This window comes from Antechinus flavipes, chromosome 4 (genome assembly GCF_016432865.1).
Source record: "Antechinus flavipes isolate AdamAnt ecotype Samford, QLD, Australia chromosome 4, AdamAnt_v2, whole genome shotgun sequence".
Taxonomy (NCBI): Eukaryota; Metazoa; Chordata; class Mammalia; order Dasyuromorphia; family Dasyuridae; genus Antechinus; species Antechinus flavipes.
This window is the reverse complement of record NC_067401.1, coordinates 219,135,744-219,153,201: the sequence shown is the minus strand read 5'-3', so window position 1 is coordinate 219,153,201 and position 17,458 is coordinate 219,135,744. Positions and strand designations below refer to the sequence as shown.

General features: G+C 37.4%; 1 protein-coding gene across 3 annotated transcripts in view; it reads left to right on the top strand.

Moving 5' to 3' along the window:
- The window catches only part of ELOVL5 (ELOVL fatty acid elongase 5), a 113,251-nt gene that overhangs the window by 76,618 nt on the left and 19,175 nt on the right, over positions 1-17,458 (top strand). For all 3 annotated transcript variants that reach the window (XR_007953555.1, XR_007953554.1, XM_051997160.1), the window contains exons 4-5: positions 10,152-10,229; positions 13,682-13,853. Coding sequence is in view for 1 of the 3 variants with exons in the window: in XM_051997160.1 (XP_051853120.1) it covers positions 10,152-10,229; positions 13,682-13,853 (250 nt within the window). In the remaining 2 variants the exon portion in view is untranslated. The remainder of the gene's footprint in view (positions 1-10,151; positions 10,230-13,681; positions 13,854-17,458) is intronic.

The following is a 17,458-nucleotide window of genomic DNA, read 5'->3' as shown; positions in this document are numbered from 1 at the left end:
AAAATTGTAAGAATCCCTGCTCTATATATTGCATCAGAATAAGGGCTGCTGCTTTCAGGTGAATACTCTTGTTTATTATTTTAGACTCTCTTCCTGAGAAATAAAAGGAAGGTCTTTAATTTTATGCCTATCAGAAAATAGATTCCGTATGTTTGCCCTGATTTTAAAAAAATCTTAAAAATTTTATCTAAACTGAATTAACTTAAGGTCAATCATTGGTTGAACCAAGAAGGGAAATGGGAACTGCAGGTTAAGATACAATATAGTCTGCAAGCTGTTTGTATTTAGGAATATTTCCTCTGTGACCATTTCCTCCTTACTGTTTCTGAACTGAATTATTCCACCAAGAGTATACAGAGCACTAGTAAGGAAAAACATAGTGTGTATATATATATATATAAACATAGAAGTATCCAAACCTCATTTTTATCCTATTTGGAACTGTTGTTCCAAAGAATTCATGAATTAAAAACACTAAAGTATGTGTGTTCTTTTATTTTTAGTCAAGTAATTGTTGAATAGCATCATATATCTTCTTTGTGCCAAGTCCTGAAGATACAAATATAACTGGGATACTTCTGCCTTCAAGAAGCTTATACTCTCTTAATTACTCTCCACTGGGGTTAAGGAAGTGTACATTTCCATGGGTGGAGTGGTGCAATTAATTCTCAGATTGGTAAATATAAGATATATATATATATAATTACTTTATGAGGCACTGTCGAGTAAGGGAATTAAGAAAATGTCTCTTGAAGGGAGTGGACCTTAGATAATCCATGACTGTTTATGAGTAGAGGTGAGAAAGAACATTACAGATTTGGGGGGTGAAGGGGTAGCCCTTGCAAAAGCACAAAAGTAGAAAATGGAAATATTTGCATGGGAAATGGCAAGTAAGTCTGTTTGGCTGCAAGATTAAAAAATGTGGGGGCTGCAATTGCCAAGCAAATGGGGTTTGTATTTTTTCCAGAAGAAAATATGATTTTTCGCCTCCCAAAATGTCAAAAATTCATAAATGCTAAAATTTTAAATGGAAAGCTTTGAGCATCTGTGTATATATAGTTAAATCAAATGACATTCTTTTGTAGCTTTTTTGAAGATTTGTGAGGTGATTTTATTTATTGTAAAATATGAAAATAATTGGAACATTTGATATGGTATACATATTTAATGAGCTCATTGGCCTGTGTTCTCTGAACTCTCGAGCACATACAGGGATATTAATAGTATCCCATTAGTACTTGCACAAAAGCTCTTTTGGACCAAGCTGACAGACTATCCTTTTTATTGCACATTTTGAAAGGTATCATGATAAAATTGAATAGCAGTAGCTTCGGAAGCTCATTGCTCTCTAAATTGACTTGTTGGTTTTCTGGCCTTTCCTTTTGATGTTCTTAAAATAGCTATAGCAATTTCAGGAAATTCAAAATTGCATGTATTTAAAGTATTTGGCATATGATGCATTTCTTGCATATATCACTGATTTCTTTGCTATGGCAGAAACACATCCAAACATACCCAATTTATCACAGTTCCATTTGTTCTCCAGACTCTCTGAAAGGCAGCTACTCAGGCAACTCTTATGTGTTGCAAAGAGTGCATGGCTTTGAGTTGAACATGTTGTAGAAGAATTCCAGTTCAGGTATGGGTGGGTCCTAGTGATCTAGTCTTCTTTCTCAACTTTTTGATTATCTGATTTCATAGGAATATAGATTTAAAAGTCCAAGGAACCTTAAAGATTACTTAGTCCAAACTGGTAAAGAAGTTTCTCACTTTGACATGTCCCTTGTCCTTAATTATTAGTTTGGAATCCTGAGACTCAGTAAAATAGGAAGTTACTCCAGTACTACCAGGGTAGTTATGTCTTGTTACTCACCATGACAGATGAGGTGGATGCAAACAGAATGGAACTTTTTTCCCTTTTGATCTGATTTTTCTTGCATAACATGAGGAATGTGGAAATATGTTTAAAAGAATTGCACATGTTTAACCTATATCAGATTCTTGCTGTCTTAGGGAAGAGAGGAACAGGGGAGAAGAAGGAGAAAAATTTGGAACACAAAAGTTTTGCAGAAGTGAATGTTGAAAACTTATGCATTTGAAAAAATAAAATAATATTAAAATATAAATATAAAAAAAGATTACTTAGTCCAATTCCAAAGGAACTGAAAAACCCACAAATAGTTACATAGCTAGGGTAACAACTTGGTATTCAAAATCCATTGCTCTTTGATCACACTACAGTACCTCTGTTTAACAAAAAATTATATTTTTGAAAAATATATTTGTTATGCTTTTTGACAGACTCTTATTTCTCATTTAAAAGATGTGGTAACAGAAGGTACAGAAAGGTTTTTAAGGTCAGGGGATAGTATTATGTCTGGTAAAGGCTCTTCAGAGATGGTGTGATCTTGTAGAAAAGGTACCAAATTGGAAGTCAGAAGACCTTGGTTCAAATTCTGCTGTCATTCAATAAATATGACCATAGGCCAGTCACTTAATTTCAGATTACTCATTTATAAAATAAAGGTGTTAGACTAGATGAACTCTAAGTTCCCTTCTAGCTCTAAATCTTGTCCTTTATGATACCAACTTATGTCCTTAATCTTCATTCCTTTACCTTGAAAGTCCAGCAAGATTAGTCTTAGCATTTTAAAAAAATAACTCATTGTAATTAATGAAGTTGGGGTTCTTCTCCCCCTCTTCCTCCAATTTCTTTTTAAAGAGATTTTTGACAGAAAAGTAGGAAAGCTAAATGAGTACATCACACTCCTGAGTTTGAGTAAGGAGAAAAGGTTTTATCAGAAAGACGAGGGTCAGCGTCTAAATATATATATTTCACAGTCTTAGATTTGATGTTAGTCTTCCTACTATCTTTACAATCTTCTTAATTCTTATTCCCTGCCAAGTACTCTCCAGTCCAGTGGTACAGGCTTCCTGGCTGTCCATGTACAAGACATTCCATCTTTCCACTCTGGGGCATTTCCTGTCTCCCAGGCTTCAACTTCACCCATTGACTTCCTTGGTTTCCTTGAAGTCCAAGCTAAAATCCTTTTATGGTCTCTTATATCTAGCAGTTTTTTCCTCATTTCTTTCCTAATTATTTTGCATGTAGCTTACTTTATGTTTGTTTGCACGTTGTCTCCACCATTATATTATAAGCTTCTTGAGGGCCAGCACTGTCTTTTGCCTCTTTCGTACCCTCAGTGCTTAGCATAGTGCCTGCCACATGTAGACATCTAATGTTTTTTTTTTTTTTTTTGCTATTGAGAGAGCTTGAAGAGCATCTCTAAACTCTCAATTTTATCAAACTTATCTATGTTACTTTGAAAGATGAAAGAAAAAGACAGGATCCCTTTCAGTCACTTCCTTATCTTTGTTACTTTGAAAGAAAGAGAGAATAGGTAGACAGGGTCCTCTCTTGTTTTTTTGAAGAGGAATGCTTTTAAGGGCAACTGAAGTGAATGCTGCTTCAGATTCTCAGTAGGCAAGGAAGCCCTAAGAACTGTTCACTGGTAATTTAAAAAAACTCAGGAAATTAGGAGGCCCCCAAAAGGAAAGACCCTAATATTGCAACCTGAACTTTGGTTATATATCAAAATGCCACATATTCCTGATTTATATTGGGCCTAGCATACTTGTTTCTCTGTGCCTGGTTCTAAAGGCTTCTCACATCCAAAACCAGGCCTGGCGACCTAGCTGAAATCACTTTCAATTATGAGTTCCTGGTAACAGAAAATAAGCCTTCCATTTGGCCACTGGTCCAAAAGTACGTTAGCAGACATCCTTGTATGCCTTGATCAAGTTATAGTTGTGATCCAAAACCTCATACCACATCTGGACTTATTCTTCAATGATGCCACCAAAGTTTGCTTTAAAGGAAAATTTGTATCAGTGATTTGCTGTGACTGATAAGCAGCCCCAAACAAGATTTCTACTGAAGTTATTGGCCCCTGGCACTTCTGCTGGTATTAGGCAGCATGGGCAAAGATGTTTGTGAGGAGTTAAGGCCCTGTTTTACAGAAAAAGCGGAGGTCAACTCTAGGTCTGTCCAAACAAGTCAAGATGATGAATATCTGAATTTCACTTTGAAACTGAAGTAGTAGGAAGACTACTCAGATCCAGACTTGTATGGTCAAGAGACCTGGATTATCTTTCCTGGCCTGCCATTAGTAGTCTCTCTCTTATTTATTTGCAAATGCCTTCCTCTCCCTATATCTTGATTTCCTCATCTGTAAAATGGGAGGAGGGGGTTTAGCTAAGATCCCTTCTAAATTCTGCCTTTCTGGGAACCAGGAAATGGAACAATATCTGGTAGTTTGCTAGCTCTTTATCCCTGTCATTACATTTCTTCCTCTCACTCATGGTTCTCTTTAGGTCCTGCTTTGTCTGTCTTATAAGTCTCTGGAACTAGAGGCGCCACAGGCAAAATTTTGTCTGCTCATTCAGTCCTTAGTAGCAGTGGTGATGGGGCTGAAAAACTTTGTCCTACAATGTTTTTTCACCTCTATCACTCTGCATTCTTAAAATGACCTTGCTTCCTAAGATGTTTTTGTTTGATTGGGTTTTTTGGTAGCATTCCAAGAAGTTCTATGTATTTTTTTTTAAGTGTCTGTAGCTCTTGAGCTTGAAAGATCCATTTGATTTGTCCAAATGCCAAGAAAAGAATCTTAAGACAGAATGAATATCCAAATACCCAATGACTTCATTTGTGGAGAAATGAAATGTTAGCTTCAAAATGCCTAGATCTCACTGTAGCAGATGTTCAAATGACAAGGTTCAGTTCTGATCGTCAGACTGGTCACAGGCAGCTGTTGTCAGGGGGTGCAATCTTTGTCCTCTAAATGCCAGGATGCACCAAACTGATTGGTGCCTTGGTGATTTAATTTGACACATCACAGCAGAAGAGCTGTATGTCAGGTTTAATTATAGGTTCATCACGTCCACTGGTACCAATTAAAACACTCTGCTTTGATGAGATTGATACATATTGACATGGATGAAAAATATCTTAGTTTATTGGAAGGAACAGAATAACAATTACTGGATTTATGTATTCATTCCTTCATTTATTTTTGGAGTCAGTTCTGCAGCCCTGAGAAATAACATGGAATAATGGGAGAGCTGTTTTACCTGTTTTGGGAGCACAATGATGTTTTAATTTTACTCCCTGAAAAACCAAGATTATAGAATCTTTCCACATTCTGAGGAAGGTGAGAAATTATGGCACCAAATCCAGACTGCCCATCCGGCAAAGTAAGGCCATATTTATATTTACTCTTAAAGAAGCTAAAAAGATAGTCTGAATTTGGACCACCTTATTGCATTTCTTTTACTTCAGCAACTCTTGCTGTGAGAACCGTTCTGCCACTCTTGCTGACCTGTAGACCATATTATCTGTGAGGTTTTCTTGGCAAAGGTAGTGGAGTGGTTTGCTATTTCCTTCTCTGGTGGATTAAGGCAAACAAGTTAAGTGACTTACTAAGGTCACACAGCTAGTGTCTTGAGGCTGGATTTGAATTCTCTCTCTTGACTCCAAGCCCACTGAGTCATCCCACTGTCTTCTCCCTTACTTAATCTGCTTATTCAGTTCACATTAGCACCTGGTACAAATACTTTTGGAGCATGTACAGAGTAAGCAAAATCTGTTATTGTTTGTCCTTCTAAAAGAAGACCTTATTGCAGGCAGTGAATTGGATTTAAGTGAGGTGAGGGTAGCCTTACTTCAGGACAGCTGGAAATGGCCCTGATGCAGTGGGAGATCTTGGCCTTTTTAAGCTAAAGTCTTCAATAGCTCTCAGTGTAATGATTAAGAATAGGGAAGAAATGAGACAGGGAATGGTCTCTTTCAAATCAGAAAACAAACATCTGGGAGGGGAAGAGACCCTCAGGGTTTCTGGCCCTGACAGAAATGGGAACTGTTTACATTCACTCTGAGCCAATCTGGGCTCAAACTGTGACCCACATGGGGCTTGACCTGGGACCTATTATAGTCAATGAGAGCCAGAGTGATTTGGGTTTAAGGGATAGTTCTAGCCTTTAAACCCCAAGATAACTTGCTAGATTACAGAAATCAAAATTTATATTCCTTTGTGGAAAATCTCTTCAAGGAAGGGTATAACACCTTATGTGAACCAGAGGGAAAGAAAGAAAAGAAAAGGAACTGTGTCACCCAACTAGCCAGTTCCAGTTAGGTCCCCAGTGGTGCAGCTCATGGGCTGTTTGTCCGTTCTTCTCAAAGAGGACCGTGTCAGCAGGGAGCCATGCCCTGTGAGGGAGTTGGATTAAAGCAAGAGAGGGCTGGGCAAGGGCACCTGCCCCGCTCTCTCTTCTCCAGAGCCACCAAGGCCAATGGCCAAATCCTGAATTGTAAGTAGAATCTAGGTAATCTGAGAAAGGGGAGTCCAGAGGGTCAGGAAAGCCTTCTTCCCAGATGTCACCCTGGTGGAGGTCCAGGGCTAGTCTGGACCACTGCCTTTGTTAAAAAAAATTTTTTTTGTTAGAAAATGAAGGAGCTGAACCAGATGACCTCCAAAGGTCTGTCTCTCTCGCCATAAGTCTGTGGTGTGTGTGTGTGTGGGGATACACACTTATATGCCTAATTTTATCTACCATTAAGTATTTCATGGTTCACCTTTTGGGATGGAAACAAACTTTCTGAACAAGAAAACAGTTCCTAACTTGAAGCTAGAAGTTAGATATCTTGGTGGCAACTTCCCTAATTGGTTTGCCTAATGATCTAGGCTAGTTTTCAGCATTTCCTAGGCAATTTGTTGTCTCTACTGGCAAAGGAAACCCTTGACTTGCCTCACAGAAAACAGCTTTTCTTTGTGGGAAATTCATAGTAGCTAATGTTACTTGGAAAAGTAGGACAAGTACAAATGTTAAGCAATAGTGTTGGTGTACTATTTGAATTAATACTATAATTTGCAGGCTCTGTTTCATTTCCTTAAAATAAAACCAAACTAAATCAAGCCCTTTGTTTAGTGAATTTATTCAGTGAATAATGGTGCCTCTCCTGCTCTCCAGGATTTTGGGGGGATGCCTTGTAAACGTGGCTCCACCATCAATCTCACATCTACCATTTTCTTTTAAACCCTATAATTCAGCTGGGCCAGATAGTTAGAATTCAACAGGGACAACTAGATACTTTCTTAATATTTTCTTAATCTTAGATAACGATATACTAATTGCTTAATAAAATTTTTATCGAGTGGGCTTCCTATTTGCTATTTTTGTCATCAGCAAAAAAAAAAAAAAGCACCTCCACTTTCTCAGTTATCATTGCCTTACCCCTAGCATAGCAGACATTACCCCTGTCTGTTTTTTTTAACCTTACTTGTTTGTTCTGAATATGGATTATCCATCTACAGTCATTAGTTTTCATTGAGACGTTTAAGGTAAAATATATCCATGCATTAGGATTAATCTTCTTGCATAAACTGAGCATAGCCATATTGAGGTCTTTATTACCACTTTCTTTTGTGTGTTTTGTCCCTTCTGAACTTATATGTATCTCACATAGTGGTATTGTTCTTTATTGAAGTATCCTTTGGGGTATATAAGCTTGTGGGGGGTAGAGGGGAGGAAAAGCAGTTTTTCTCCTTTGGAGGCAGCTGGTATAGTGGATAGAGCTGTGGAAGACCTAAATTCAAATTCACCTTAAATACTTAGCTGTGTGACCCTGGGCAAGTCACTTAACTTTGCCTCAGTTTCTTCATCTATAAAATGGAATTTGTAAAGTACTTATTTTCCAGGATTGTTGTAAGGATCAAAGATTAATAATTGTAATAAGCATTTAGCACAGTGTAAACACCATATTAAAACTATTAGTAATGTTATCATTTCCCAACCTTTTATCTTATTTTTTAAATTTTTTATTTTAACTCTTTTTGATTAGGTTTGCAAGACCTCAAGCAAGCACTTTCTTATCAGCCTTTGTTAGACTACCTTTCATCCTAAATTTCATCCCTAAACTTGTCCAGAAATTGAGTCCTATTCTCAGACACTACCTTCTTAGACAACTGCTTACTTTCCAAAGCAATTTTTCTGTTCTGTATCCTTTCAATGAGCAGCAAAAAGGAAAAATCAGTCCCTCTGATCATGAGTTTCTGGCTCAAGCCAACTCTAGCAGCATCACCAGAAATTGAGAGTCCTCATCTGTTTTGACAAACCTTGGGAAGTTCCCTATTTACATCTTGGGTTACATGCCTTAGGAAGAAAAGAGTCCTCTCTATTATTTTCTGGTCTAAAAAGAAAATTTCAGTCACCCCTTAATTGCTCTCATCTTCCTCCTCTAACTACTATTGGACAATCTCTCACTTGATCGTTCCTTGGTTGTACCTTGGAGAATGAATAACTGGGTCCTCCTAAGAACACCCAGCTCCTCCTTTGGGAGGAGATTCACATTTCTTTTTTACTTTCAAAGAACTTTACAATTATCCTGATTATCTTCCTCTACCAGACATCTTTTTACTCTCTGACTTGTCTTTTTTTTTTTTTTTCTTTTCAAATTCCACTAAGGATTTTATTTTGTTTCTAATAAAGCAGATTTATAGTGCAAGTGAAATTTCCAGATCCTACTCCACATAGCTTGTATTCTTCTTCTTGTTTCGGTCATATCCCATTTGGGGTTTTCTTGACAAAGAATTTAGCAAACTAAGGTAAACTGGGTTGAGTGACTTTCCCAAAATCACCCAGCTACTAAAGTGTCTGAGGCCTGATTTGAACTCGGAAAGATAAGTCTTCTTGACTTCTGTGTGCCACCTAGCTGCCCAATCTTGTATTCACTTTATCTCAATTTCTACTTTATCACAGAACCTATAGACATCTAGATGATGGCAGTGGATAACAGCTGTGAAACCTTTCAGGAAGTTCAAATTGAAGTTTATTCCCACTGAACAACTCTCTATCTGCTTCTCTTGCCTTTGCCATCTATAAAATGATGCTAATAAATAATAGCTTCTACTTCCCTAAGTGTTTGTGCAGATTAAATAAGATGACATAAATAAAGCTCTTTGCAAACCATAAACCCTATATAAATGCTCGGTGTCATGACTACCTCTTCTATTACTACTAATACCATCACTACTACCATTACAGTCTTAAAACCCATGCCCATTTCAACTCTTAATTTATAGTGGAGGAAATTGAGACCTGGAAAAGTCAAATAATGGACCCAAACTAATTAGGGGCAGAATTGGGTCAAGAATTAATGTTTTATGCCTCTAGGTTCTCTAGTCTTCCTACAACACCATAATGCTTTTTTTTTTTTTTTTTTAATTATAATCTTGGATCATACAGCCATGCTAATTAATTCTGGCTACTCCTTTACAGCACAGATGTCAAACAAGAAGGGGATCAAAGAGCTAAAATCAGCTAATTTTAAGTTCTTGTAAAACAATTTACGTGAAAATACCATCTTTGAGCTTGTAGCATATCCTTAGTTGCCCCTTAAGTTCTCAGTGACCTAGGCAACTTGAAAGATCTTAGTTTTAGACCAAGCTACATTAGCAAAAGGCATTTCTCATTGAGGAACTCTTTCTGCACTAGTAAAAACCATAACTATAGAGCACTGTGCACTACTATGTGAAAGGCAATTCAGGAGACATAAAGAAGGAAATAAGATTTTGCCCTTTCCTGATCCCCCTTAACGCAAGTACCTTCCTTCTGTTGATTCTCTCCAATTTATCCTGTAGATATCTTTCTTTGTACATAGTTGTTTTCATACTGGTCCCACCTTAGATTATGAAGCTCCTTGAGAGTAAGCACTGTCTTTTGCCACCCTTTGTATTGCTAGCACAAGTAATAATCACTAAATAAATGGTAACTATTGACTAGTAGAGATAAGGTCAGCCAAAAAACCTTAGCTAGAATATAATAAAGTCAGGCTCTGGTTTAATTGTGATTCATGCCCTGGCATTGTGCATTCCCCCATGGTGGGATGGTTTTTGAAATCTGTGGAGTGCAATTTCCCTGGTGAACCTCAGATCTATGAATCAGGAATAATAAGATCTCCAGCACCAATCTCACAGGGGTATTGTGATGTTGATTGAGATCATGTTTGTAAAGTGTTTGCAAATCTTAAAGCATTTATATAAAAGTGTCACTATATTTTTACTCATAAGCTAATGGTCTGTCTGTTTGTTTTTTAGTTAGTTACAGGAGTATGGGAAGGAGAATACAATTTCTTCTGTCAGGACACCAGGAGTGGAGGAGAAGCAGACATGAAGGTAATTTATCATTTTTTTGTTTTTAACCTTTTAATTCAAAGCACTATGAAAATCCCACCTTAGCAGGAGGCCTTTCCTGATCCATCCCCACCTATTCTACCCTATCGTCTTCCTTTGATAGTGCCTTCCTTCTGAGATTTCCTGTTTCTGCTATAAATATCTTGTGTATACATTTAGATTGTGAACTTCTTTAGTATAGGGGCTGTTGTTTTGTTTTTTTTTGTTTTTGTTTTTGTTTTTGTGTTTTTGTTTGTGGGGTTTTTTTTGGTCATGTCTTTGGGATTTTTTTTTTTTTTTTTTTTTTGACAAAGATACTGGAATAGTTTTCCATTTCCTTCTCCAGCTCATTTTACAGATGAGGAAACTGAGACAAACAGGGTGAAGTAACTTACCCACGATTGCACAAATGTCTGAGGTCAAATTTGAATTGGTGTTTCCATTTCCAAGCCTGGCACTCTGTTCACTGTACTCTTTAAGCACTTACTAAATGCTTTTTGAGTAAATTGACATTGAATTGGGGTGATTAATAGTGGTGAGTGGAATGATGCCAAGATTCCAATAGAATATATTCTGCTTCTTAAGGCTATATAGGGACTGATTCCCTTTTTTAAAAAAAGTCTCCAGAGGCCTAGCACCATGCTTGGAACAGAGTGGTTATTTAATAAATACTGGCTGATTGATTGATTACTCTGATAATTTGTTTTTCTAGCAGAGAGAAAGCTGACCTTAGAGTCAGACTGTTGGCTTTGAGATTGTTGGCAAGTTCCTAAACTATTTAGTGCCCTGGCCATTTCTCTAAGCTAGTCATGGATCAGCCTATATTAGCCAAGAGAATTTCTTCCTTGGGAAGAATTTCTTACACTAGTGAAATCACAGGGGTGGATTGTTGAGCAGTACTGCATAGAGAGTCATGGGAGGGAACACAAAGGTAAATAAGATCCTGTGCTTGTCCACAAGAAGCTTATAATCTTAGTAAGGATGAGATAAGTGGAAATAGCCTCATACAATAAGGTAGAATGTGATGAGTCCATAAATATTTTCTAAGGCTTTATGGAAGAAATGGCATTTGAACTGTTTGGGGTTTTATTTTATTTTACTTTTTATATTCTATCTCTCTTCAGAGAGGGTAATCTCTTAGAGGGAAGGGACTGTTTCTTTCTTTGGATATTTTTGTCCTAGCACAGTATGTGGTATGTATGTAATAAGCACTTAATAAATGCTTATTGATTGAAAGATGAGTTAGACTAGAAGAGTTTGAGCTGGAGAAGGAGACATTCAAAACAGAAATCTACTAGAAAGTTAAGTTGGAATCAAATTGTGGGAGGTTTTAAGTGTTATGCAGAAGAGTTAGAACTTTATTTGATAGTCTTCTGGGGATACCCCCTTCCTCTTAAAAGAAATCAGTTCCAAGTTCAGAATAGGCATCCATACCTTTGTTTTCTGTTTGATCAATCTCTTGTTCTACAAACTCCTCAAAATGGAAAATCAGGTCTCCCTTTTTCTTTGCCTCGATATGAAATCAAATGAGGCTTTTTTTTGATACAAGTGCTTTCATAGGGAATTTAAAGATTCGTACTTTGCAGTTATTAATAGATATTGTGGTCCCCATTTAAATCTCTTCCCCATAATCATTTCTTACTTTTTCTGCTGTGTCCTTAACGTTATAAGCACTGGAGAACTTACTCTGTGGCAAGAACTTCAACTTTGGAAGTGATTTTACCTCTTTAAAATCCCTGAAATTTATCTAGTCCAATCCCCCCCTTCCTCTTACCCAATACAAGAATTCCTCTCCTCTCCTACAGAATAGTAATTCTGTTCAACCTTTGCTGGAATAGTGTAAAGCATAGGGAACTCAATACCACATAAGGCAATGCAATGTACTTTGGGGATGGCTGAAATAATTCGAACTTTTTTTTCTTCCCCCAAAAAGAAGCATAATTTTAAAACATTTATTGATTCATTTAAAAATAATAAACATTTTTAAAATGAAAAACTTTTTAAAGGCAAAAACAAACAAGAATAGCATCGTTTTACATAGTTTTGTAAATTTCTTTAAAGCCTGGCATAATAAAAAACAGCTGGATTTTCATCAGCTTTTGCATTCAACCTATTGCAACATTATTTTGGTTGAAGTATATAAAGGTAATCTGGCCTCCCGCAGACATATGGTTGAAAAAGGGAAGCATATTTTAATAGTCAAATAATTTTAATATTATTATGAAAATTTTGATCTTAGAGACTTCCTGGAAGTGTTTTGGGAGCCACTACCCCTTTCCCAGAAGTCTGCTGTCTACATTTTGGGAACCACTGATACAATGAAAAAGCACTAAATTTGGCCTCAAAGAACCCAAATTCAAATCCCAACTATACCGCTTGTAGATTATCTGTGTGACTGTAAGCAAATCACTTATTTTCTCTGCATCTTTGGAATGAGAGGGTGTTCTGAGGTGGCTTTTGAGGTTCCTTCCCTATGTGATCTTAAGATATTTATTCAGTGCAGAGAACAATGGAACCATCAGAACATTGGGCTCTTATTGGATGGTTTGGTTTGGTTTTAGCAGCTGTATCACACTTTGTTAATTCACAATGAACTGATGGTTAACTCCCTTTCACATGAATATCAGTTAAGACAGGTCACCTTACTCCTATAATTTTGAAATTGTTCCTCTCCTCTAAACTCCCAGTACAGGCTTTAAGGCCACAGTAAAATATATTGAACTCTTTTGTGTCTTTGCTAGATGTTAATAGACACTCTATAGGATTCTTTGGGGAATTAAAATAAATTGGGGATGTCCCAAAAGTACTAGTGTGGTTTTAAGCCAAAAATTCAAAGCTAAAACTAAGCTAAGAAATTCAAGGTGTCCCAAAAGTCATAAGCTTTAACTTAAAACTGCACTAGGACTTTTGAGATACCCTGTATGCAGGACAACATTGGAAAAACACCCCCAGTCACCACCAGGCAATCATTTTCTCCTCTTTTTTCTCCTGGAGTTGGGGGTGATTAGAGCCTAGAACCCGAATCAGTAGGTTTTGTTGCTCTTTGATAGTTTTCAGTTAACTATGACCTCATTTATGGTTTTCTTCTCCAGCTCATTTTACAGATGAGGAAACTGAGGCATACAGGCTTAAAGGGTTTGCAGTCATACAGCTAGTAAGTGTCTGAAAGACACTTCCTGACTCCAGATCCAGCACTCTTCTCAACTGACCAGATTCCCAGAGTCAGGTAGACCTGAGTTCAAATCAAGCCTCAAACAGTTATCAGTTGGCAAGTCATTTAACCTCTACCTACCTTAGTTCCTTATCTGTGAAATGAAAGATGATAATAACACCTACCTCTCAAGATTAGTTGTGAAGATCGTGAGTTAATATATGTAAAGCACTTCACAAACGTCGAAAGATCTATATAAATGAGAATTGTTGATTATAATTTTTGTTATTATTATTCCTATTAGATCATCCGGGTCCTCTGGTGGTACTACTTCTCCAAACTCATTGAGTTTATGGACACCTTCTTCTTTATTTTACGAAAGAATAACCATCAGATCACCGTCCTGCATGTTTATCACCATGCCTCGATGCTGAATATCTGGTGGTTTGTCATGAACTGGGTGCCCTGTGGTCACTGTAAGTATCATTTAGACTGAAGGGACTTCATCAGATACATGTTAAAAGATGGCAGGTTGAGTCTTGGGGCACTGAGTGGAGACTATGTGACTCGAGACTTTGGATTTTGATGTCTTCTTCTGCCTAGTGCATTTTGGTGTAACCTAGGGGAAAAGAGTGAAACTGAAATATACACTTTTTTCCCTTCTCCATAATAATGCGTCTATGCTAATATGACACATTAGCCTAATGGGATAAGTAGGAGAAGGCGGGAAATTTAAGAGATGGGGGGAACGATGACAGTAGAACTTATGAGAGGCCCAGTCTTGCCCTATGTCAACTAATTAGTTGTGTATCTGCTGGCCTAGTATCTCTTGAATATCTTATTTCTCTTCCCCCACTTTTTTCCTCTTTCCCCCACTTTTTTTCCTTTTTCCCCCTCATTAAGCCCCTCAAATCTTCCTTAAGGTGATTTGATGGATTTCCTTTCCTTCCTAAACTGCATTTGGGACTCTCTTAAAGGAGTATACCAACTAGCACAGAGGGAATAGCACTAGATTTGAAGTTAGAGGACCTGGATTCAATTCTCGTCTCTCAGAATTACTACTTTTCACCATTAAATCTGAGATCATATGAGCCTAAGTCACTGGACCTCATTTTCTCTATTTACAAAATAAGGTAATTGGACTTGATGTCCTCCAAGGTCCTTTCTACCCCTAAATCTGTGCTCCTATGAGCTTATGTCACCTAACTTCCCTGAATATTAAATAAGAATGTTTAGACAGTCATTAAGATTCTTTCTCCTCTAAATTTAAATCTTTGAACTCCTGAGTAAGTCAAATATATATAAGATTAATCTAGGTTCAGAATTCACATTTCAATAGGCATAGTTTTAAAAGAGGGTAGGTACAAGTTTATTACTGCTCAGAACTATGTTTTAAATAAGACATAAGAAAAGAGGAAACTCAGCACAAAAGTAATACATTATTAACAAAGAACATACAGCATGCATCACCACCACTCCAAGGAAGCACCAACATCCTTGGCTGAGAGGACTCATGGTCATAACTATTCAGAGTCTTGAGTAGGAGCCATTGCTAGGCAAGATTGTACAAGACTTCCTAGGCCAAATCCTCAAAAGTCCCTTTCTCCTAAGGGGTTTTTATAAGCTGAGAACCAAGAAGACACTATGCTAAGAATTCTCATTTGACATGACTCTTGAGATATAGCAATCTTCCAAGTATAGGATGCTCCATCACAAGGGGCCCACCAAGGAGAATATTTGTTCATTCCTTTAGGAAGACTGTTTACTCAAGGAATCGGCCAGGTTTCTGGGGTAAACTTAGGCTTGCAATAAAGGATACTCATTGATTAATGAACAAGAAAGAATGGCCTTCCTTTCTTTGTGCTTTCCATCACATAACTGCAAACACATTCTCATGTTCTCATGAGAACTCTAAAAAAAAAGTTACACAAAAGACATGGGTGAGACTTATTTAAGATTCCTTATACCAGGTTAGCATGGTAGCATGCATGGTAGGTAGAGTTGTGGACTTGTAGACAAGATGAGTTCAAATTCTGGCCCAGGTATTTAGTAATCTCTACTAGTCTCTGTTTCCTCATCTGTAAAAATCTATTAATAACATCTGCCTCACTGGATTATCTTGGGAATTCAATGAGATACCATGTGTTAAGTGCTTTGCAAACCTTAAAGCACTACATGTAAATTCTGTTGTTATTATATATGTTGTTTTTTGAAAACCCTCCTCACATATATTGATATAATCCATTTCATTTTCCATTAGCATGTGTATAGTTTTGGCAAAACTTGGAAATGGGAAATGAAATCTCTTAAGATTTGTAAAGAAGCAGATTTGGGAGCCTTGTGCTGTCCTTCATCTGAGAGGGCTTCAATTTTTTACTCTTTAAAATGTCACCTTTGAATTCAGCCAGTTCTAGCCTAGAACAGTTATTCCTCTAGATAGGAATCTTATTATGTATAAAAAAGTTTAACAAATGACTTCAATTAAAATTCTTGCTTGACAGACACTCCAGATGTTTTAATGGATATCTTCTGGCCCATTCAGTCCTGCTGGTTTCTTTAGGTTTCCTTTTTTGCAGAACCCTTGCCTTAGAGCTTCAAGGGACTTGAAGGTCACCTAGGCCCTCTCTTTCTTTTTACAGACAAGGAAACTGAGACCTAGAAGGTTAAAAGATTTATTCCATCGGGACTAAGTACCAGGACTGGGATTGAAGTTGGGTCCTCTGACTCCACATTCATTGCCTTTCCCATGCTTTCTCCTCTCCACATTAGAGCTTCTTTGATAGAGCTATCCCTTTATTAATTCTGCTTATTAGAGTTCAGAGAGATGGTGATCATTTGCATTTCTCCAGCAATTCAGAATTGGCAAAGCTAGTCCCTGGAAGCGACCACATGTCCCTATTTTTTAGTTAAGGACATTGAAACTCTGAAAAGTTACCTTGATTTGCCCATAGAGAATACTTAATTTCCATTGAGAATCTAAGTTGGAATTGAAATCCAAGTCTCCTAATTTCATGCCCAGAACTCTTTTGGCTGTTAATACTACTTTGAGATCACTGATCTAGTTAGTAGCAAGGTTGGGACCAGAATTGAGGTCTCTCAACTCCTAAGTTTATCATTACTTCTACTACATCAAGGCTGGCTTTTGCACATAACTTAGCTGCTCTAAGTCCCTAATATAGCAATAATAACATCTTGCAGATTTTTCAAAGAAATGCTGTCTGTTCAGTTCCAATAGACTTGGGATAGAAAATGCCATCCCCATCCAGAGAGAGAACTTGCTTTTTCTTTCTTATGGTTTTTGTCTTTTGTTCTCATTTTTTCTTTCACATGACTAACATGAAAATATGTTTAAAATGATTATACAGATAGAACCTATATCAGATTGTTTGCTCTCTTAGGGAGGGGAGAGGTATGAGGAGGGAGAAAAAAAAATGTAGAACTCTCAATCTTGCAACAGGGAATGTTGAAAACTGTCTTCACATGTAATTGGAAACATAAAATATTGTCAAAATTTTAAAAAATAAAGAAAATTCTGTCTGTTATGACTCTTGATTCTCTCAAAAATGCTGTGAAGTATAGGGGCTGGCAAAGATGAATCTTGCCATTTGACTCATGAGGAGGCTGAAGCATGATGACTTTGTGACTTACCCTGAAATGTCTTGGGAGTAAGACCAGACCTGAGCTCCCTGCTGTGTAGCAGCCTCCTGCCTTTCTACCAGTTTGGTTGTGCCCATTTCCTAAGTTTTGTAAGCTTTTGTAACTTGACCTGGGGCCAGTTGCTGAGCCTCTTATTGTAGGTTTTGGTATCCTCATCTTTAAAAAGAAGACAGCCCATTTCTGGGGCATCTTAATCAATGACCGTGCAGAGTAGCAGTGAGTATCTGCTGTCTTTTCTCAAGCCTCGGGGTACAGCTTAGAGCTATTTGGGATGTAGCAGAGAGTACAAAGGGCCTGGATTATGGCATCTGCACCCCATTAGAGAACATCGGGCCAGAGAAGTGGCCCAACCCAGCTGGTATAGCCTGTTGGAGAAGAAACTGAGTTCTCATTTGGGATGTGTTTATACTGGGAGATAGACAAG